The sequence below is a fragment of the Nomascus leucogenys genome, chromosome 8 (assembly GCF_006542625.1).
Source record: "Nomascus leucogenys isolate Asia chromosome 8, Asia_NLE_v1, whole genome shotgun sequence".
Taxonomy (NCBI): domain Eukaryota; kingdom Metazoa; phylum Chordata; class Mammalia; order Primates; family Hylobatidae; genus Nomascus; species Nomascus leucogenys.
Genome location: NC_044388.1, coordinates 44063111 through 44088008, shown reverse-complemented (window position 1 = coordinate 44088008; position 24898 = coordinate 44063111). Strand labels below are relative to the sequence as shown.

Sequence of the window (24898 nt, the reverse complement as noted above, 5' to 3'; positions counted from 1 at the left end):
TTGCTCCAGGCTACAAGCCTCCCCACTGAGAAAGCATACAGAGCTCTCAGGCCTTGCTCCTACCTGCCTGCCATGGCTTCTGTGCTCATATTTGCACTTCTCGTTCACCCCACCACATTCTGCCCAGGAAAATTCACACTAAGTCGAAATTTTTACAAGGTTGAGCTGGAAGTCTCCTTATCCTTGTGGCCCTTCCCCAATTCCACTGGCTGTCCTCCCCAGGGACCACTGTGAGATTAAATCAGAAATGGCTTCCCAGGGCTTCCCTGAGAACTGGGAGTGCCTACACAGCTCTTCCTGCTGCTGCTTCTACTTTTATGGTTTGCTCAGCTCTCTAAATTCATTTCAGCTCTAGGTAAGGTTAAATTCTTCTCCTGTGATCTGGATTTTCAGGTTCTCCAGTAAGGATGTGTGTCCAGAGCCAGAATTTCCCCCATTCAAATATTGGGCATTTACAGTTTTATGGGTGTTTCACGAAGTTTGCAGTGGCAAGCTTCTTCTTTCGAAGGGTCTCTGAATTCTTTAAGTTTTCCTGGTATGTTCCTGCAGTGGTTCTTGGAGCAAAAGTTCATAATGTGAATCTTCACACGCTGTCCATCCAAGTGGGAGCTGCAAGTTAGTCCTGCCTCCTATCTGCCATTTTTCTCCCTGTGTCCTCCACAAGTTTTGATAAGTTATATTTTCATTTTCACTTAGTCCAAAATATTTTAAATTTTTTCTTGAGAATTTTTCTTTGACCCATGCGTTATCTAGCCTCAAAGAGTATGGGGATTTTCCAGGTAACCATAATGTAAACTATGAATTTTGGGTGATAATGATGTGTCAATATAAGCTCATCAATTATTACAAATGTACCACGCTGATGTGGGTTATGCATAGTGGTACAGGTTTTGTGGGGGAGTAGGGGATAAGAGTATATGAATACTTTTTTGTATTTTTCACTCAATTTTTGCTGTGAACCTAAAATGGCACTGAAATATAAAGTATATTTTTTAAAATAATTTTTTTAATGATTCAGGGCAGAAAAGTAGAGGATAAAATAAGATTGGCTATTAAATAAATAATTATAATCAAAGAACCACTTTTCATTATAATACCATGAAATCTAACAAGACTATCCCTGAGTACACAGTTCAAAGAATATCTTGTATTAATTGTACATATAAAAGTTTTACATAGTAAAAAATTAACTCCATATAATAATGGCATATATTGTTTTCATAAAATATGAACTATCATTAGAGTCTCATAAGTAGTTAATGAAGATAATAGAAATTTTTGTTAAAATGTACCAGAGGTGTCTATTATTATATTATGGAATGTATAAAAAATTCTGACATAATTCTTCTAACTTTAAAGTATAATAATCAGAGGGCTGAAGATACATTCCCAACTCCATTATTTATGGCAATCTCAGTTTCCTTAAGTTGCAGTTTTTACACGAGTACAATAATACTTTTTTAAAAAATGTTATTTTAGAAAAAGCAAATAACATTAGAGATTGTTTTTAGTTTAAAATGAGATGACATATGTGAAAATCATTTCCTGTTAAACATTAAAGCACAGCATAACCTTCTTCAAATAAGTGGCCTCATAAACCTCTTCTAAATACAAACAGTCTAACCCTTTTAAACTTTTGATATGTTGAGCCTTCTCGCTGGTCCTTGGCCACGATGATGTGTCTAACAAGTCTTTTTGTAATATAGTATCTATTGTCTGCCTGGCTTAGTTGAAATTGAGATAGATCCCCACTGAATAAGGACACTAACTTACAGAAACAATACTAAGAATGTTTCATCATATATAATTTATACTATCATTAAAAACTGCCTGGTAAAATTTGTTTTTACACATTATTTCTGAGAAGAATTGTCTGGGTTATTAAAAAGATTATATTCTTATTAAATTACTTATCAAATCATCTCAAAGAATTTATTGGTTGTGTTGCATTTTTTAGGTTTTTTCTTTTCTGCTCCATGACCTAAATATATCTACTGAGCTCCCTGGCCTAAACCTCCATCAAAAGGGCACTTATGACTCGAAGGCATGAAAATAAATCAACATTAATGAGTCTATATACTTTACCTACAGTAAACTTTATTTATACTATAAAACCACTAAAAGTGGCTATTAAAATATACATTTCATATCTAAGGATATCACGGCTTAATAATATTAAATTATTTCTTAAAGATCATCTATCAAGTAAGTGGCAGAATCAGAATTCAAATCTATGAACATCTATCTTTAAAGCCTACACTTTACACTTTTTATATTTCCCTATGAGCAAAGATCTGGTCAGGAATTAAATAAGATTTTATTTTAATTACTAAATATTTATTTATTTATTTTATACATTCAGAGATTTATTATTTACAGATCCTGGGCAGGGAGAGCACACTGTACCAGGAGGGCAGTCCTCCATCCCCAGGTCACAGGACACAGGAATGAAGAGTCAGACAGAGAGGGGCGGGGGGAAGGAGAGAAAGAACTAACAGTATACACATATATGGAAGAATAGGGTATGGATTGCTTTAGGTTTGCAGACAAATTTCCTGAATGGTCCACTTAAGAAATGCATGGGGAAAGTTGACAGCCCAGTTCCCCAGGAAGGAGAAATGCCTTTAAGTTCTTATCTCTGGCTGGCTTGAGCTATTTGGATGTTGTGTTCTACTTCCAATGCCTAAGCAGGAACCTTTGCTATGTTATTCCCTCTAAATGACATGTTAAAGTAAATTTATTTGCTCTGTCTTCTCCAGATTTGGGTTAGTTTCAAAGATGACAAAATATAATGATAACAGTCGACAATAATAGCCAAACTATATTTAGTTATTACTATGTTCTGAGCATTGTGCTAAGCACTTACACTATTATCTCATTTAATCTTCACAGTACCCTGTAGAGTAAATGCTATTATTATCCCTACTTTATGTACAGTTGAGATATCTCAGACTAGCCAGATAACTTGCAAAATGTTAAACAATATTTGATTCTATCTAAGCAGCCTGATCTAAGTTGTGCTGTTATTCATGGGGCCACAAAGAGATATATGTTACTAAGTGAGATTTCTTCTTTCTTCTCCCAGAAGAAAAGCAAGTTCCCATGCTATGAGGTTCTTAACTACAATATATTCCCAAGACTCTCTCCCAAGGAAAGCTCCAAATATTTGGAGTTTCCTTGCTCAGAACACTGAAATTCTAACAGGCGGTGGGAGGGGGTGGGGTGCGATGTTCCCATTTCCCTCTTACTATTTGGAGACTAATTTAAGATTATTCATTTTGCCTGCAAACATTTAAGATTACTGAATACTAGAACTAAATTAAAATTTGATACTTAAATAAAAAGATGAAAACAATGAATAAAACTATATTTTTAAATAGATTTTAAATTATTTACCCTCCCAGTATCACACTGAGAGCCATTTTTGACAGCCAGTGGATCTGGAACTGTTCGAGGCAATTTGTAGTCTACAGTTATGCATACAGAATCTCGTACGAAAGCATAAATCACATCACCATTTTCTTGATGGAAAGGCTTTCGAGTAGGGTAGGTACAAACTAATCTTCCACATATAAGATTCCTGAAAACATAAAAAATATATATGATTATTATACATTAGGAATGCTTTGGATTTGCTTTCTGTGATGAAAAAAGAATGGTTTTCCACTTAAGGCAATGTACCTACAGAAAACGTTAATGTTTTCACGGTAACATTTAAAGTAAAAAGTAAAAAAGTATAAATCCACTGATGCTAGCTTAACTTTCAAAGGTACTGCCAGAGGCATTTGAACAAGAATGACTCTATCTTGAATAGAGTCTAGGTAAAATAAAACTAAGACCTACTGGGCTGCATTCCCAGGAGGTTACGGCATTCTTAGTCACAGGATGAGATAGGAGATCGGCATAAGATACAGGTCATAAGCTGATAAAACAGCATAAGATAAAGAAGCCACTCAAATTTTACCAAAACCAAGATGGCGACGAAAGTGACCTCTGGTCATCCTCATTGCTCATTATACTCTAATTATAATGCATTAGCATGCTAAAAGATACTGCCACCAGCACCATGACAGTTTACAAATGCCACAGCAACATCAGGAAGTTACCCGATATGGTCTACAAAGGAGAGGAACCCTCAGTTCTGGGAATTGCCCACCCCTTTCCTGGAAAACTCATGAATAACCCACCCCTTGCTTGGCATATAATGAAGAAGTAACAATAAGTATAAGCAGCTGAGCAGTCCCTGCTGCTTTGCCTGTTGAGTAGTCATTCTTTTATTCCTTTACTTTCTTAATAAATTTGCTTTCACTTTACTGTATGGATTTGCCTCAAATTCTCTCTTCCACAAGATCCAAGAACCCTCTCTTGGGGTCCGTATTCAGACCCCTTTCTAGTAACAATACTAGCGATCTGTTATTTACTGGGCAGATTATATATTTACTGTCAAATAATCAACTCACTACAGTATTTTATATCACCCCTTAGAAGGAAAGAAAGATGAAAAAGTTGTAACCCCTACACTCTAAGGACTTTACAGTCTAATACTCTTACTATGGCTTATGATACTAATATGATTCAAATTCCATTAAAAATGTTACAAGTGAAATAAATCATTACAGAGGTTTAAGATTCTCTTAAAAGCTCTATGAAGTTTTCCTTAACTGTGAGGTTAGAGGGCACATTCTAACTTCACGGTTAAGGAAAACTTCATAGAGGAGACACCATCTGAGTCAAAGCTCACAAATTAGTAAGCTTTCAACAGAAACAGTGAAGTATTTCTAAATAAAAGTAACAGCATAAGCTAGTCAAGGAAGCATAAAACTTCATGGCGTGTTTATAAGTCTACAAATTCCATGAGTGTATGAGTATGATTTGCTAACTAGGATTTAGCCCAGTGTCTGGCATATAGTAGGTTCCTAAGAGATGTTTTGTAAAAATAAACTCATGATCAAAATATCAAAAACCTGGCTCTTCAGATTCAGGAGGAATTGAGCTGCATTTTATAGACACTGAGCAGTCTTCCTCTTAGGCAAGTAACCAAGTGGGATGGAAAGGAAAAATGAGCAGGAAAGGTACAGTGGGTATCATGAATTTCAACTTTGGATTGGATTTAGAAACATAATGGCAATTCACGTATAAATGTTTAGAAATAAGATGAAATTTTAGCCTGCAGCATAAAAGAGGTGTCAGGGCTGGAGATTTTGATTTGAGGTTCACTCCCATGCACATGTAATACTTTAAAGCACTGGAATCAATGACATAGGAGAAGGGGGCAAAGTTTTTAAAAATCTAATAGAATACAAGAAAAGTATGATTTATACTTGTAGAGCATACCTCCATCCACAGAACACATATTTGTTATTTCTATCCCTACCACAGTTCCCAAATCTGTCTGATTGAGATTGTATTTCTTCATAGCAGGCAAATGGAGCATTTCTTGAACCTGTTAAAGTTAGAAATACATTCGCATTAAAATGTTTATTGGTTTTTCATCTTCCGCCATTTCTTCATATAATATTCCCTTTATCTCTCCATTAATATCTAATTGAAACATTTTTCCTAGTGAGGTTGTAAGGAAAGAGTAAAAAGTAAAGTGAAAGGCAATGCCCACTGTTACTGCTCCTTTTGCTTCATTTTCATCAATTTCCATCACAAAAGATAATATAGGTGGAAGGGAGATGTTATAGAAGTGTCAACTAGAAGAGGGCTCTGTGAAAGAAAGCAATAGAGAGATAAACCAAGAAAACTATACCATTCTTCTAGATTCTGAGTGTGAACTCATAAAAAACCAAGTCTATAACAAAATCAATCAAATTCCTTCAATGAGAAGAAACTTCATTGTATCTTCAGGTAGTCTAAATTGAAGGGACTGAAATTAGCAACCTATGTATTTATCTATTTTTTCCTTCATTATATTGGATTTTTTATTTCTCTGTAAAAAAATTAGAAAAGATTTGGCAGCTTAAAACAACACCCATTTATTGTCATGGACTCAGTAGGTTAGTTCAGCAAGGCATACGGGTTTTCTCTGCATATTTTCTCTATGCTGAGATCAAAATACTGGCAGGGGCTGCAGTGTCATCTGAGGTTTAAATCCCCTTCAGAGGTCACTGGTTGTTAGTAGCTCAGTTTTTTGCAGTTGTAGGTTTACTAGCTGTCTGCTAGGGATTGCTCTTGGCTCTTAGAAGTTCCTCACAGGTCCTAGTCACATGGCACTCTCAGAACACAGCAGCTTTCTTCTCCAAACCCACAGGAGAATCTTTCTGACATTTCCTGTATTTTAAGGGCTCACATGATTAGTTCAGGTGCACTCAGAGTGACCTCCCTTTTGATTAACTCAAAACTGACTGATTGTAGACCTTAACTACATCTTCAAAATTCCTTGACCTTTAGTATAGAAGCTAATCACAGGATTGATATTCAATCATATATTCACTGGTTCTACCCCAACTCAAAGAGAGGGAATTATCCAAGGTGTGTCTACACCAGAAAAATTTTGGGAGTCACTTTAGGATTCTACCTAGCACAGTTACCTTCTCCAAAATGAACCTCTCTAAATCTCCTTTATTGACAAAAGTAGCTAATAATATATATGTCAATTAATTGTTATAAGAATTAATATTATGGCTATTTAGTCACTCTTAATTCCCATCTAATCCCTCTCCATTCTCTTTCAAGATCAAGAAAGTTTCTCCTGTTTACCTGCGCCTTCTATGATACACATTTTTTTTCGTTCTGCTGTTCTTTTTTGGTTTTTTGCTTTCCCCTCATCTTATCCCTTTCCACCATCTTTGATATTGGCCCAACACAGGAGACTGTATAGATTCCATGAGGATAGGCAATGCTGGTTCAGATTATTCACAGTGTTTAACCAGTTCAATAGTGAATGTGAGATACCAGGTTAGGAATCCCAATGCAGGGCTTGTTAAACACTGAGAGATTATCCAGAGAAAGAAATCTGAAAATTCAGTTTAGTTTAGAAAGATAATATAAAGAATACGTTTGGTCACCAAGCAGTCAGATGAATTCTGCTGAAAGTATAGTCTCCAACCAACTCGATTTTATTAGTCTACGTATGGCATCTAAAGTTACCAATAACCCCCTATCATTAATTTCTCCCTTAAACACTCTCTCCCATTAGTATTAGATGATCACTTTCTCTCAGACTTGTCTTGGTTTTCAAAAGTGAAATGAAAATACTAATAAAAAGGGCAGCACTTTGCGAATGTGAAGTCATATGTTAAATATTCCCTATAATCCAGTATATTGACTAAGTTTAGTAAGCAATAGAATTTGCTCTTCCACGGTCCAAATGGTGTAATTAGATCCCCAGTACCCTATTATCAAATGCTTTGATGTGCAGTAGCCTATTATCAAATGCTTTGATGTGCAGTAGCCTATTATCAAATGCTTTGATGTGCATTAAAATAGTGGATGCATTTTCATAGATAGTTGTGCATGGATGGCACCAGGGCAATAAATGTGGGTGTCTGAGATAAATGTGGTCTGAGAGAGTGCTTGACATAATTTCAATTTTATTAAATTTATTGAGGCTCGTTTTATGGCTTGTCATTGGGTCTATCCTGGAGTGAGTTCCATGCATTGTTGAATAGAATGTATATTCTGCAGCTGTTGGATGAAATGTTCTGTATATATCTGTTAAGTCCATTTGTTCCAAGGTATAGTTTAAATCCATTGTTTGTTTGTTGACTTTCTGTCTCGATGACTGTCTAGTGCTGTGAGTGAAGTATTGAAGTCCCCCACTATTATTATGTTGTTGTCTATCTCATTTCTTAGATCTATTAGTAATTGTTTTATAAATTTGGGAGCTCCAGTGATAGGTGCATATATGTTTAGGATTGTGATATTTTCCTCTTGGACAAGGCCTTTTATCATTATATAATGTCCCTCTGTCTCTTTTAACTGCTGTTGCTTTAAAGTTTGTTTTGTCTGATATAAGAATAGCTACCCCTGCTCGCTTTTGGTGTCCATTTGCATGAAATGCCTTTTCCCACCCCTTTACTTTAAGTGTATATGAGTCCTTATGTGTTAGATGAGTCTCCTAACGGCAGCAAACAGTTGATTGATGAATTTTTATACATTCTGCGGTTCTGTATCTTTTAAGTGCAGCATTTAGGCCATTTACATTCACTGTTAGTATTGAAATGTGAGGTACCATTGCATTCATCATCCTCTTTGTTGCCTGTGTGTGCATTGGGTTTTTTGTTTTTGCTTTTTAACTTGTATTTTTGTTTTATAGGTCCTGTGTGATTTATTCTTTAAAGAGGTTTTGTTCTGATATGTTTCCAGGATCTGTTTCAAGATTTAGAGCTCCTTTTAGCAGTTCTTGTAGTGGTGGCTTGGTAATGGCGAATTCTCTCAGCATTTGTGTGTCTGAAAAAGACTGTTTCTTTCCTTCACATATGATACTTAGTTTCACTGGATACAAAATTCTTGGCTGATAATTGTTTTGTCTGAGGAGGCCGAAGATAGGGCCCCAATGCCTTCTAGCTTGTAGGGTTTCTGCTGAGAAATCTGCTGATAATCTGATAGGTTTTCTTTATAGGTTACCTGGTGCTTCTGTCTCACAGCTCTTAAGATTCTTTCCTTCATCTTAACTTCAGAAAACCTAATGACAATGTGCCTAGGCAATGATCTTTTTGCAATGAATTTCCCAGATGTTCCTTGTGCTTCCTGTATTTGGATGTCTAGGTCTCTAGCAAGGCCGGGGAAGTTTTCCTCCATTATTCCCCCAAATATGTTTTCCAAGCTTTTAGAATTCTCTTCTTACTCAGGAGCACCAATTCTTAGGCTTGGTCGTTTAACATAATCCCAGACTTCTTGGAGGCTTTGTTCATATTTTCTTATTCTTTTTCCCTTGTCTTTGTTGGATTAGGTTACTTCAAAGACCATATCTTTGAGCTCTGAACTTCTTTCTTCTACTTGTTCAGTTCTATTGCTAAGACTTTCCAGAGCATTTTGCATTTCTAACAGTGTGTCCAAAATTCTCAGAATTTTTTATTGTTTTTTCTTTAAGCTATCTATTTCCTTGAATAATTCTCCTTTCACTTCTTGTACCATTTTTTGGATTTCCTTGCATTAGGCTTCTCCTTTCTCCATTGCCTCCCGGATTAGCTTAATAGCTAACCTCCTGATTTCTTTTTCAGGTAAATTAAGGGTTTCTTCTTGGTTTTAATCCACTGCTCGGGAACTAGTGTGATTTTGGGGGGATGTTAAAGAGCCTTGTTTTGTCATATTACCAGGATTGGTTTTCTGGTTCCTTCTCATTTGGGTAGGCTCTGTCAGAGGGAAGGTCTAGGGCTGAAGGCTTTTGTTCAGATTCTTTTGTCCCATGGGGTATTCCCTTGATGTAGTACTCTCCCCCTTTTCCTATGGATGTGGCTTCCTATGAGCCGAACTGCAGTGATTGTTGTCTCTCTTCTGGGTCTAGCCATCCAGCGAGTCTACTCAGCTCCAGGCTGGTACTAGTGGTTGCCTGCATAGAGTCCTGCAATATGAACTGTCTATGGGTCTCTCAGCCATGGATACCAGCGACTGTTCTGGTGGAGGCAGCGGAGGGTGTAATGGACTCCAGGAGGGTTCTTAGCTTTGGTGGCTTAATGCCCTATTTTTGTGCTGGTTGGCCTCCTGCCAGGAGGTGGTCCTTTCCAGAGAGCATCAGCTGTGGTAGTATGGAGAGGGACCAGTGGTGGGTGGGGCCCTAGAACTCCCAAGAATATATGCCCTTTGTCTTCAGTGACCAGAATGGGTAAGGAAGACCATCAAGTGGGGGCAGAGCTAGGCATGTCTGAGCTCAGACTCTCCTTAGTTGGGTCCTGCTGCGGCTGCTATGTGGGGTGGGGGTGAGATTCCCAGGTCACTGGAGTTGTGTACCTAGGAGGATTATGGCTGCCTCTGCTGAGTCATGCAGGTTGTCAGGGAAGTGGGGGAAAGCTGACAGTCAGAGGCCTCAGCCAGCTCCCATGCAAACTGAAGGGCCTGTCTCACTCCCACTGTGCCCCACTTCAACAGCCCTGAATCTGTTTCCTTCTCCCTGTGAAGTTTTACCCCATGCCCCTCTGGCCATCCTCCAGATAGATCCCTGTGGTGCCAGACAGGAATGGTCTGCTTGGGGACCCAGCGAACTCCCAGGGTCTTTCTCCTGCTGCATCTACCCCTGTATTTTGCCCAGCTCTCTAAATTGACTCAGCTCCAGGTAAGGTCGGAAACTTCTCCCTCAAACAGACCTTCAGTTTCTCCAGTAGGGGTGTGTGTTCAGGAGAGGAGGAAGGGAGGGTCCCCCTTTCCCACTTCGACAGTTGGGGCATTCACAGTATTTGGGTATCTCCCAGGTCCTGCAGGAGCAGTCCACTTCCTTTAGAGGGTCTGTGGGTCCTCTGAGGATTGTTGGTTTGTTCTTGCAGTTGATTTGGAGCTAAAATTCACAACGTGAGCCACCACACACTGTCCCATCCGGAGCTGTAATCTAGTCCTGCCTCCCATCCGCCATGATGATCCATCTCAATTTATAACTTTTTACGTTGCATATTCCTTAACAAATTATTACAGTAATAATTATTTCAGTAGTTTTGTCTTTTAACCTTTATACTAGAGACACATCGCCATTTCAGTATTTGGTATTCTGAATTTGACTATATACTTACTTTTACCAGTGAATGTTATATTTTTATATATTTCCATACTACATATTAGTCTTTTTGTTTCACATGGAAGAACTCCCATTGACATTTGTTGTGAGATAGATCTAGTGGCAATGAACTCCTTGAGCTTTTGTTTGTCTTGGAAAGTTTTATCTTTCCTTTATTTCTGAAGAAGAGCTTTGCCAGATAAAGTATTCTTGATTGACATTTTTTTTTCTTTCAGCACTGTATCATTCTACTCTCCTCACTGGCAAAGCATCTGCTGAGAAAATCCAACTTATATGTTGGATTATGTTACTTAATCTTTTTTTTTTCTCTTTCTTGTTTCAAAATGTCATTATATTTATTGATGGTTTTATTATAGTATGTTTTGGTGTAGTCTTGTTTGAATTAAACCTGATTGAAGAATTTTGAGCTTGGTATAATCTTCTTTGGATTAAACCTGACTGAAGGATTTTGAGCTTCCTGTACCTGCACATTTATATCTTTCCTAAGATTTTGGAAGTTTTCAGTTATTATTATTTTAAATAAGCTTTCTGTCCTTGTCTCTCTTCTCCTTTCTTACCTCTTATAATGAGAATGTTAGCTTTCTTGATGCTGTTTCAAAATCCCATAGTGGTTGTTTCTTCATTCCTTTTCATTCTTTTTTCTTATGTCTCCTCTAGTTGTATATATACAATTAATCTGTTTGCAAGTTCACAGATCTTTCTTTTGCTTTGTGAATTCTGTTGTTTATGTTATCTATTGCATTTTAATGTTATTCATTGTGTTCTTCAGCCCAATAATTTGATTATTTCTTATAAAAATATATGTTGTTTCTCTGTGTTCTTTTGAAGTTTGCTGAGTATCCTTAGAAGAATTATTTTGAGTCTTGTTCAGGCAATTTGAAGATCTTTATTTCTCTGGGATCAGTTATTAGAAAATTATTGTGTCATTTAATGGTGATAAGTTTCCCCAGTTTTTCATGTTTCTTATTGTATTGCATTGATACCTTCAAATTTGATGGAGCAGTCACCATTTTGAAACTTTACAGAATGCTTTCACTGATTTAAAAAAAATCTTACTCTATGGGTGGGAAAAAGCCTGTTAGAAGGGTAGAGTTGGATGGTTCTGGCTTTGGTGAAGACACAGCAGTGTACCCTCCATGCATTTCTGTCAGCTGAGGTCAACATTAACAAAGATTCCAGGGGGGTCCTGAGCAGCTAAAGCTGTGGTATCTGCAGGGGCAATGAGACTGTTGGGTTTTCAATGGTGAAAGATCCTGGGGTCCTCAATCTCTTTTTCTCCCACCAGGGAGGTCATGGCCCCAGGCAATTTCATTTGGCACAAGGTCTGGTTTGAGGGCATTCTCTCACTGGTGTCTGATGCACAGTGCCCATGCAGTAGCCACAGAGCCAGGGTCTGAATCACAAACACACATGAAGAGACCAAAGGGTACAGGGAAGCAGTGACACTGGTGCCTAGGGTGAAGACAGCCCTGCTTCCACATAAGTAATGATGTACGAAGTAGAGTGGGTGTTTGTGGAGCAGATGGAGAGTCAGCGTCTCAAGCACACATGGGTGTAGAGCAACAAAAGTTCCTAGGTTCAGTGTGAAGACTCACACATAGCTGCACTATCTCTGAGCCTGAGGTGTGAATGCACACAGTGCAGACAAGAGCCACAGCTCCAGGGTCAGGGGTGTGCACAGGGTTGGGAGAGGTAGTCGCTCAAGTCCCAGAGCTATAAAACAGTAGCTGATTCTTGGAGGAAAGGCACATTTGGATCTCATTTTCCATGGAGTCAGAGGCAGGGATGACTGTTGGTTACCTCAGTGATAAAAGACGCCACTGTCCTCTGCAGAAGCCACTGGAGATGACAATGGCACATGCTGAGCGGCTAATACTGATAGCCTCCTCCCTTCTTTGTTCATAACCATCTCCATATATCTCAGATGTGCTGCTGTAATCAGCAATCCTTCTTTACAGTTTTTTCCCATTTTTTTCTCTGCTGTGCTGCTAGAGGGTTCTTAGATGGACCTTGGAGCCTTCACAAGACTATTATCCTTCAAAAATAGTTGCCTATTTTTTGTTTTTTGTGAGGGGATGAAGACCAGCATCCTAAAAATCTTTTGCACAACAAAGGAAAAAATCAACATAGTGAAAAGCCAACTTTTATAAAATAAGATAAAGTATTTGCAGATCATATATATAATAAGGAATTCATTTCCAAAATATATCAGTAACTCATAAAACTCAGTAGCAAAAAATAAATAGCCCGATCAAAAATGGAGAAAAGATTGAATAAACATTTCTCCAAAGAATACATTCAATTCATCAAGACATATATGAAAAGATGCTCATCACTAATCACAGAACCACAATGAGATACCACTTCACATCTGTTAGAATGATTATTGTCAAAAAGATAAAAGATAACAAATGTTGGTGAAGATGTGGAGAAAAGAAACCCTCATACACTGTCGGTGGGAATATAGGTTGGTACAGCTGCTAAGGAAAACAATATGGAACGTCCTTAGAAATCAAAAGTAGAACTGCCTTATGATTCACCAATCCCAACTGAATATAGATTCAAAGGAAATGAATCAATATTGCAAAAGAGATATCTGCACCCCCATGATTATTGCTACATTATTCACAATAACCAAGATTTGGAAACAACCAGTGTTTATTTGACTGAAAAAGTACAACACAATCTGATGGAATGAAAGTCAGAGTTTTATTTGTGTTCTGAGTATAAGAGAAGAAAGTTCACTTTTAGCTTAGGTAAACAGATAAATGTATTAAAAATGTGATATATATATGTCTGTGTTTATATAGATATATACATATACACAAACACACAAAATGCAATATTATTCAGTCAGAGTAAGGAGGAAAATCCTGTCATTTGCAATAACACAGATGAACCTGGAGGCCATTACGCTAAGTGAAATAAGCTAGATACAGAGAGGTAAATAACGCATGATCTCACTTATATATGCAATCTAAAATTGTCAAACTCAAAAATGCAGAGAGTAGAATGATGGTTGCAAGAGGCTGAGGTAAGGGGAGAAATGGCAAAATGATAGTCAAGGGGTACAAAGTTTCAGTTATGCAAAATAAATAAGTTCAAGAGATGTAATGTACAACAATGTGACTTTAGTAAACGACATTGTATTATATATTCAAAATCTGCAAAAAGGATAGATATAAAAATTCTTTTAAAGGATAAAAAAGAAAATGGTAACTATATGAGATGATGGACATGTTAATCAGCTTAACTGTGGCAAATATTTCACAATGTATACATATATCAAAACAAAATCATACACCTAAAAATATACATACAATTTTTGTCAATTATACGTCAGCAAAGACGGAAAAAATATAAACATTAAAAAGAAGAATTAGTTTTCCTTCTTGCAAGATGGCCAAATAGGAATAGCTCCGGTCTACAGCTCCCAGCGTGAGCGACGCAGAAGACGGGTGATTTCTGCATTTCCATCTGAGGTACCTGGTTCATCTCACCAGGGAGTGCCAAACAGTGGGTGCAGGACAGTCGGTGCAGTGCACTGTGCATGAGCCAAAGCAGGGCAAGGCATTGCCTCACTAGGGAAGCGCAAGGGGTCAGGGAGTTCCCTTTCCTAGTCAAAGAAAGGGGTGACAGATGGCACCTGGAAAATCGGGTCACTCCCACCCTAATACTGTGCTTTTCCGACAGGCTTGGAAAACGGCACACCAAGAGATTGTGTCCCGCACCTGGCTAGGAGGGTCCTATGCCCACGGAGTCTCGCTGATTGCTAGCACAGCAGTCTGAGATCAAATTGCAAGGCAGCAGCGAGGCTGGGGGAGGGGCGCCTGCCATTGCCCAGGCTTGCTTACTTAAACAAACCAGCCAGGAAGCTCAAACTGGGTGGAGCCCACCACAGCTCAAGGAGGCCTGCCTGCCTCTGTAGGCTCCACCTCTGGTGGCAGGGCACAGACAAACAAAAAGTCAGCAGTAACCTCTGCAGACTTAAATGTCCCTATTTGACAGCTTTGAAGAGAGTAGTGGTTCTCCCAGCACACAGCTGGAGATCTGAGAATGGGCAGACTGCCTCCTAAAGTGGGACCCTGACCCCTGAGCAGCCTAACTGGGAGGCACCCCCTCCTAGGGACATACTGACACCTCACTTGGCTGGGTACTCCTCTGAGACAAAACTTCCGGAGGAACGATCAGACAGCTGAATTTGCGGTTCACAAAAATCCGCTGTTCTGCAGCCACCGCTGCTGACACCCAGCCAAACAGGGTCTGGAGTGGACCTCTAGCAAACTCCAACAGACCCGCAGCTGAGGGTCCTGTCTGGTAGAAGGAAAACTAACAAACAGAAAGGACACCCACACCAAAAACCCATCTGTACATCACCATCATCAAAGACCAAAAGTAGAAAAAACTACAAAGATGGGGAGAAAACAGAGCAGAAAAACTGGAAACTCTAAAAAGCAGAGCGCCTCTCCTCCTCCAAAGGAATGCAGTTACTCACCAGCAACGGAACAAAGCTGGACGGAGAATGACTTTGACGAGTTGAGACAAGAAGGCTTCAGACGATCAAACTACTCCAAGCTACAGGAGGAAATTCAAACCAATGGCAAAGAAGTTAAAAACTTTGAAAAAAAATTAGACGAATGTTTAACTAAAATAACCAATGCAGAGAAGTGCTTAAAGGAGCTGATGGAGCTGAAAGCCAAGTTTCGAGAACTACGTGAAGACTGCAAAAGCCTCAGTAGCCGATGCGATCAACTGGAAGAAAGGGTATCAGTGATGGAAGATGAAATGAATGAAATGAAGTGAGAAGGGAAGTTTAGAGAAAAAAGAATAAAAAGAAATGAACAAAGCCTCCAAGAAATATGGGACTATGTGAAAAGACCAAACCTACATCTGATGGGTGTACCTGAAAGTGACAGGGAGAATGGAACCAAGTTGGAAAACACTCTGCAAGATATTATCCAGGAGAACGTCCCCAATCTAGCAAGGCAGGCCAACATTCAGATTCAGGAAATACAGAGAACGCCACAAAGATACTCCTCGAGAAGAGCAACTCCAAGACACATAATTGTCAGATTCACCAAAGTTGAAATGAAGGAAAAAATGTTAAGGGCAGCCAGAGAGAAAGGTCAGGTCACCCACAAAGGGAAGCCCATCAGACTAACAGCTGATCTCTCGGCAGAAACTCTACAAGTCAGAAGAGAGTGGGGACCGATAGTCAACATTCTTAAAGAAAAGAATTTTCAACCCAGAATTTCATATCCAGCCAAACTAAGCTTCATAAGTGAAGGAGAAATAAAATACTTCACAGACAAGCAAATGCTGAGTGATTTTATCACCACCAGGCCTGCCCTAAAAGAGCTCCTGAAGGAAGCACTAAACATGGAAAGGAACAACCAGTACCAGGCACTGCAAAAACATGCCAAATTGTAAAGACCATCAAGGCTAGGAAGAAACTGCATCAACTAACGAGCAAAATAACCAGATAACATCATAATGACAGGATCAAATTCACACATAACAATATTAACTTTAAATGTAAATGGGGTAAATGCTCCAATTAAAAGACACAGACTGGCAAATTGGATAAGGAGTCAAGACCCATCAGTGTGCTGTATTCAGGAAACCCATCTCACGTGCAGAGACACACATAGACTCAAAATAAAGGGATGGAGGAAGATCTACCAAGCCAATGGAAAACAAAAAAAAGGCAGGGGTTGCAATCCTAGTCTCTGATAAAATAGACTTTAAACCAACAAAGATCAAAAGAGACAAAGAAGGCCATTACATAATGGTAAAGGGATCAATTCAACAAGAAGAGCTAACTATCCTAAATATATATGCACCCAATACAGGAGCACCCAGATTCATAAAGCAAGTCCTGAGTGACCTACAAAGAGACTTAGACTCCCACACAATAATAATAGGAGATTTTAACACCCCATTGTCAACATTAGACAGATCAACGACACAGAAAGTTAACAAGGATACCCAGGAATTGAACTCAGCTCTGCACCAAATGGACCTAATAGACATCTACAGAACTCTCCACCACAAATCAACAGAATATACATTTTTTTCAGCACCACACCACACCTATTCCAAAATTGACCACATAGTTGGAAGTAAAGCTCTCCTCAGCAAATGTAAAAGAACAGAAATTATAACAAACTGTCTCTCAGACCACAGTGAAATCAAACTAGAACTCAGGATTAAGAAACTCACTCAAAACTGCTCAACTACATGGAAACTGAACAACCTGCTCCTGAATGACTACTGGGTACATAACGAAATGAAGGCAGAAATAAAGATTTTCTTTGAAACCAATGAGAACAAAGACACAACATACCAGAATCTCTGGGACACATTCAAAGCAGTGTGTAGAGGGAAATTTATAGCACTAAATGCCCACAAGAGAAAGCAGGAAAGATCCAAAATTGACACCCTAACATCACAATTAAAAGACCTAGAAAAGCAAGAGCAAACACATTCAAAAGCTAGCAGAAGGCTAGAAATAACTAAAATCAGAGCAGAACTGAAGGAAATAGAGACACAAAAAACCCTTCAAAAAATTAATGAATCCAGGAGCTGGTTTTTTGAAAAGATCGACAAAATTCATAGACTGCTAGCAAGACTAATAAAGAAGAAAAGAGAGAAGAATCAAATAGATGCAATAAAAAATGATAAAGGGGATATCACCACTGATCCCACAGAAATACAATCTACCATCAGAGAATACTACAAACACCTCTACGCAAATAAACTAGAAAATCTAGAAGAAATGGATAAATTCCTTGACAAATACACCCTCCCAAGACTAAACCAGGAAGAAGTTGAATCTCTGAATAGACCAATAACAGGCTCTGAAATTGTGGCAATAATCAATAGCTTACCAACCAAAAAGAGTCCAGGACCTGATGGATTCACAGCCAAATTCTACCAGAGGTACAAGGAGGAACTGGTACCATTCCTTCTGAAATTATTCCAATCAATAGAAAAAGAGGGAATCCTCCCTAACACATTTTATGAGGCCAGCATCATCCTGATACCAAAGCCTGGCAGAGACACAACCAAAAAAAGAGAATTTCAGACCAATATCCTTGATGAACATTGATGCAAAAATCCTCAATAAAATACTGGCAAACCGAATCCAGCAGCACATCAAAAAGCTTATCCACCATGATCAAGTGGGCTTCATCCCTGGGATGCAAGGCTGGTTCAACATATGCAAATCAATAAATGTAATCCAGCATATAAACAGAACCAAAGACAAAAACCACATGATTATCTCAATAGATGCAGAAAAGGCCTTTGACAAAATTCAACAACCTTCATGCTAAAAACTCTCAATAAATTAGGTATTGATGGGACATATCTCAAAATAATAAGAGCTATCTATGACAAACCCACAGCCAATATCATACTGAATAGGCAAAAACTGGAAGCATTCCCTTTGAAAACTGCCACAAGACAGGGATGCCCTCTCTCACCACTCCTATTCAACATAGTGCTGGAAGTTCTGGCCAGGGCAATCAGGCAGGAGAAGGAAATAAAGGGTATTCAATTAGGAAAAGAGGAAGTCAAACTGTCCCTGTTTGCAGATGACATGATTGTATATCTCGGAAACCCCATTGTCTCAGCCCAAAATCTCCTCAAGCTGATAAGAAACTTCAGCAAAGTCTCAGGATACAAAATCAATGTACAAAAATCACAAGCATTCTTGTACACCAATCACAGACAAACAGAGAGCCAAATCATGAGTGAACTCCCATTCACAATTGTTTCAAAGAGAATAAAATACCTAGGAATCCAACTTACAAGGGACATGAAGGACCTCTTCAAGGAGAACTACAAACCACTGCTCAATGAAATAAAAGAGGATACAAACAAATGGAAGAACATTCCATGCTCATGGGTTGGAAGAATCAATATCGTGAAAATGGCCATACTGCCCAAGGTAATTTACAGATTCAATGCCATCCCCATCAAGCTACCAATGACTTTCTTCACAGAATTGGAAAAAACTACTTTAAAGTTCATATGGAACCAAAAAAGAGCCCGCATTGCCAAGTCAATTCTAAGCCAAAAGAACAAAGCTGGAGGCATCACTCTACCTGACTTGAAACTATACTACAAGCCTACAGTAACCAAAACAGCATGGTACTGGTACCAAAACAGAGACATAGATCAATGGAACAAAACAGAGCCCTCAGAAATAATGCCACATATCTACAACTATCTGATCTTTGACAAACCTGACAAAAACAAGCAATGGGAAAAGGATTCCCATTTAATAAATGGTGCTGGGAAAACTGGCTAGCCATATGTAGAAAGCTGAAACTGGATCCCTTCCTTACACCTTATACAAAAATTAATTCAAGATGGATTAAAGACTTACATGTTAGGCCTAAAACCATTAAAATCCTACAAGAAAACCTAGGCAATACCATTCAGGACATAGGCGTGGGCAAGGACTTCATGTCTAAAACATCAAAAGCAATGGCAACAAAAGCCAAAATTGTCAAATGGGATCTAATTAAACTAAAGAGCTTCTGCACAGCAAAAGAAACTACCATCAGAGTGAACAGGCAACCTAAAAAATGGGAGAAAATTTTCGCAACCTACTCATCTGAGAAAGGGCTAATATCCAGAATCTACAATGAACTCAAACAAATTTACAAGAAAAAAACAAACAACCCCATCAAAAAGTGGGCAAAGGACATGAACAGACACTTCTCAAAAGAAGACATTTATGCAGCCAAAAAACACATGAAAAAATGCTCATCATCACTGGCCATCAGAGAAATGCAAATCAAAACCACAATGAGATACCATCTCACACCAGTTAGAATGGCCATCATTAAAAAGTCAGGAAACAACAGGTGCTGGAGAGGATGTGGAGAAATAGGAACACTTTTACACTGTTGGTGGGACTGTAAACTAGTTCAACCATTGTGGAAGTCAGTGTGGCAATTCCTCAGGGATCTAGAACTAAAAATACCATTTGACCCAGCCATCCCATTACTGGGTATATACCCAAAGGACTATAAATCATGCTGCTATAAAGTCACATGCACACATGTTTATTGCGGCACTATTCACAATAGCAAAGACTTGGAACCAACCAAATGTCCAACAACAATAGACTGGATTAAGAAAATGTGGCACATATACACCATGGAATACTATGCAGCCATAAAAAATGATGAGTTCATGTCCTTTGTAGGGACATGGATGAAACTGGAAACCATCATTCTCAGTAAACTATCGCAAGGACAAAAAACCAAACACTGCATGTTCTCACTCATAGGTGGGAATTGAACAATGAGAACACATGGACACAGGAAGGGGAACATCACACTCCGGGGACTGTTGTGGGGTTGGGGGAGGGGGGAGGGACAGCATTAGGAGATATACCTAATGCTAAATGGCGAGTTAATGGGTGCAGCACACCAACATGGCACACACATACATATGTAACAAACCTGCACATTGTGCACATGTACCCTAAAACTTAAAGTATAATAATAATAATAATAAAAAAGAATTAGTGTGTATATGTTTGCTTATACATATAATAAAATATATTTATATAATATTCCACATTTTATAATATATAAAACATTCTGCTTATATATATAATAAAATATATATAAACAATATTCCACATTTTATACTCTATAAAACATTCCACATTTTATATATATGAAAATATTCCCCATTATCCTGGTAATGTTAATAACAATGTTAAGGGCTATTGAGATGTAACGAAAAGATATTACCTTTTCCAAATACACTCTCACAACGTGCATCGAGATCATGGCAGTCTCCGTCATAACAAATAAACTTATTATTTTTGCATGAAAGTCCATTGATTAAAGTTATGTCAGGACCACATTCTGGTGAGCTTCCATTACAATTTTCAGCGATGTCACATTCAGGATGTGCTTTCGGCCTACATTCAACGCCTGATTGTAAAATCTAAGAGAAATTAGAATATAAAAAATAAAGCATTACAAATAGGATTACTGTGTTTATTAATATTTACTTCAAAATTGTGTTAATCATTTTCACTTTAGTCTATCCATTAATGTATATTAATACTTTTTTGTACAAATTACTATGCTGATAATACAAAAATAAAAATGGAATGTTATTGACTAAAATAGGAGATAAAACATGTACAAGAAAATGCAAAACAAAAATCTGATGTGATGAAAGTCAAAGTTTTATTTGTAGTCTCAATGTTAGAGAAGAATGTTCACTTTAAGCTTAGGAAATTTATTTCTTTTGGGTGAAAATAATGTAATTTAGTCCATTTCTAAATGAAATATACTTTTTCAAGCCATGGTTTGTAAGTGTGGAATACTTTAAAATTCTATGACAAATGTGAAACATAAATAACTGCAGAGGGAAACAGAAGTGTTATTTAAAACACAGTTCAACTATGAGAGTCTTTGGAGAGGAAGGAACCCAACTGTAATCTTTCTCTCAAATCATGGAAATATGTAGACTCTTTCATACATAGAACTGTGGAAATGTACAAAAAGAATCTCAAATAAAACATCTATCTCATAATTCTTAATTGATGACTTCCAGCTGACACTAAAAAGATTACAGAAGAAAGAATGCAATCAGATAATAACATCCTAAGGAAAGAATACATAAAACTGCATCAGTCCAGGACAGTCATGAAGGTAGACTGCATTACAGATAATTCAACAGAGGTATTCTCATATGAGAAACTTGTTAATAATATTTTAGAAGAGCTGAAAAGAAAAACAGAAAACAGGAGTCAATGTCTTCACTGTATAAACTAAAACATAATCTTTAAGTCAAATGATCTTTGAATAATAAGTTCAAAGTTTAAATGTTATGCTACATGTACCATGTGGAAAATGTTACTTCTAGTGAGTTTCATTCCTTATACATTTAAGGAAATCTGCTATATCTTTCAATTACATATAAATAGATACTTATTCACAACCCATAAAAACATTTTTATTTACAATAATATAAATATTGTATCATGCAAATAAATAATTGTTCCATTCAATGGAGGTCTTCTGTATTGAAGAATCCTATAATATCTCTAAATCAAGGCTTAAAAAAACAGCACCAACTTAGTGAAAATATTGGCATATAGAATACCTAAGAAAAGTTAATAAAAATCAGAAATCTGATTCTGAATTTATTATCTTTCTCTTTATCTGAAAAGTAACTTAATTGATGTAATTACAGCTGTAGGTCTAAGTGTTGTAAAGTACCCTGCACATGATTTGTTATATATTTGAAAGATGTTCATAAGCTTAAATCTTACTTGACAGTCTTTGCAGCACAGTCCTTTATAACATTTTGCTCCGTCTTTCAGTACACAAGTTCGAAAATCACAACAGCTTGCAGGTCCACATTGCTATGAATTAGTGAAATGTACAAGTAAAAATACATCATGACAATAGTAAAATCTTTACTAGGAGTTATATTTTGATGGGCTTACTGTTTGAATTTGGAAAGGATATGAATGCTGCTGATAGTTACAGGTTTTAACATCTCTAAACATTTAAAACACTAATGTAGGACTTTTACTACCAGTCACAAGAGAGTAACTAGTAACCTACTTACCTTCCTCTGGACTATATTCTCTACTTAAAAGACATGGAGAATGTCAGAATGGATAAAAAGCAAGACCTCACTATATGCTGCCTATAAAAATACATCATGTATGAAGACACATAGACTGAAAATAAAGGCATGGAAAAATATATTACATGCACATGGAAACACAAAAGAGCAGGAATAGCTATATTTATATTAGATAAAATAGACTTCAAGTCAAAGACTGTAAAAAGAAACAAAGGTGGTCCCCATATAATACTAAAGTAGTCCATTTAGCAAGAGAATATAATAAGTCTAAATATAGTGCACCCAACACTGGTGAACCCAAATATATAAAGTAAACATTAATAGACATAAAGAGAAAGAAAGAATAAATTACAATAATACTTGGACAATTAATTCAACACCTCACTCAGTAATGGAAAGATCACCCAGGCAAAAAAATAAAATAAAATAAATCAAGAGACATCAGAGTTAAACCACACTCTAGACCAAATGGACCTAACACAACATTTCATCAAACAGCTATAGAATACATATTATTTTCATTAGCAAGTGAAACATTCTTCAGAACAGACCATATGCTAAGCTAAAAAACAGATCTCAACAAATTCAAAAAACAATTAAAATCATATGAAGTATCTTTTCTGACCATAAGGGAATAAAACTAGAAATCAATAATGAGAACTTAGAAAACTACACAAACACACAGAAATTAAATAACATGCTCCTGAATGATCAAGTCAATGAAGAAATAAAGAATAAAAATAAAAAATTGTTTGAAACAAATGAAATAGAAACACAGCATAACAAAACCTAAGAGATACAGCAAAAGCAATACTAAGATGGTAGTTTATAAGAATAAATGCCTACATCAAAAAAGGAGAAAATTTTCAAATTAGCAACCTAACGATGCACCTCAAGGAACTAGAAAGGCAAGAAGAAATCAAACCTAAAATTTGTGGAACAAAAGAAATAATACAGATCCGAGCAGAAATAAGTAAAAGAGACTCTAAGTGCAAGTTGAATAAAAAACAAAACCCATCCATCTGCTGTCTTCAAGAGATCCATCTTATATGTAACAAAGCCAGTAGGCTAATAGTAAAGAGTTGGAGAAAGATCTATCATGCAAATGGAAAACAAAAAAGAGCAGAAGTCAATATTTTTATAGTAGAAAACACAAACTTTGGACCAAAAACAGTAATAAAAGATAAATAATGACATCACATAATGTTAAACAGTTCAATTCAACAAGAAGACTTAATGGTACCAAATATATATGCACTCAACACTGTAGAACCCAGATTCTAACTACTTCTAAACCTACAAAAACACTTAGTCACACAATAATAGTGGAGAACTTTAATACCCCACTGACAGTGTTAGACAGACCACCAAGACAGAAAACTAAAAAAGAAATTCTGAATGCAATTCAACACTTGACCAACTGGACCTAATACACACTTACAAAGTACTCCACATGTCAACAACAGAATATACATTTTTCTTATCCATGCACAGAACATACTCTAAGATCAACCACACGCTCAACCATAAACCGTCTAAATAAATTTTTTTAAAATTGAAATTATACCAACCATACACTCAAGCCACAGTGAAATAAAAATAGAAATCGATACCAAGAAGATATCTCAAAAACCACACAATTACATGGAAATTAAACAACTTGCTCTTGAATGACTTCATGTTGCTGAAAGAGGCACCAAAAAGGGTGGGAAAGAACGTCTTGAATTGCCAACAGCAACCATCCCTTATCTCCCAGCAGCAGCTTCATGGTGCGGAGAATCTGTGTGATTTAGGGAGGAGAGCACAGTGACTATGAGGCTTTGCATTGAATTCAATGTTGCCCTGACACAGTGTAAAGCAGAATCAGGCTATACTCAGCTGACGCCCATCCATAGAGGGGGTTTATAAAACAGCCCTAGCCAGAGGGGAATCATCCATCTGATCAGTCAGAGCTTGAGTTCCAGCAAGCCTCACCACCATGGGCTGGAGTACTCTGGGGCCCTAAGTGAACTTGAGGGGCAATCTATGACACAAGGACTGCAATAACTAGACAAGTCCTAGTGGTGAGCTGGGCTGCTCACCTAGAGGTGAGCCAGACTGCAGGGGCAAGTGACCTGTAGAGACACCAGCCAGGGAAGCTAAGAGAATGCTTGTGCCATTCTTCCCCCAGCCTCAGGTAGCAGAGTGCACAGCTCCAAAAAGACCCCATCCTTCTGGTTGAGAGAAAAGGGAAGAGTAAAGAAGACTTTGTCTTGCATCCTGGATACCAGATCAGCCACAATAGGATAGGGCACTGATCAGGGTGGTGAAGTCCCCATTCCAGGTCCTAGTTCCTAGACATTTCTAAACACACCCTCACCAGAAGTGAACCTCCTGCCTTGAATGGAAGGACCCAGTCCAGGAAGGCTCAATCACCTACTCACTAAACAGCCCTTGGGCCCTAAAGAATGAAGTGATATCCAGGTAGTATGCTGTAGGCCTTGAGTAAAACTTAGTCATGCTGACTTCAGGTACACGCTCTACCACAGTGGGCTCTTGGGTTCCCTGATTCCAGGCCTTTTCTCTTAGATAGCACTTCTGGACCTGTCC

At 37.7% G+C, this 24898-nt stretch overlaps 1 protein-coding gene across 6 annotated transcripts in view; it reads right to left on the bottom strand.

The window, feature by feature from the left end:
• The window catches only part of LOC100607260 (disintegrin and metalloproteinase domain-containing protein 32), a 166244-nt gene that overhangs the window by 47536 nt on the left and 93810 nt on the right, over positions 1-24898 (bottom strand). For all 6 annotated transcript variants that reach the window (XM_030817161.1, XM_030817162.1, XM_030817165.1 and 3 more), the window contains 4 exons: positions 21987-22079; positions 20449-20647; positions 5335-5443; positions 3397-3580 (listed from right to left, as the gene is read on the bottom strand). In XM_030817161.1, the coding sequence (XP_030673021.1) occupies positions 3397-3580; positions 5335-5443; positions 20449-20647; positions 21987-22079 (585 nt within the window). The remainder of the gene's footprint in view (positions 1-3396; positions 3581-5334; positions 5444-20448; positions 20648-21986; positions 22080-24898) is intronic.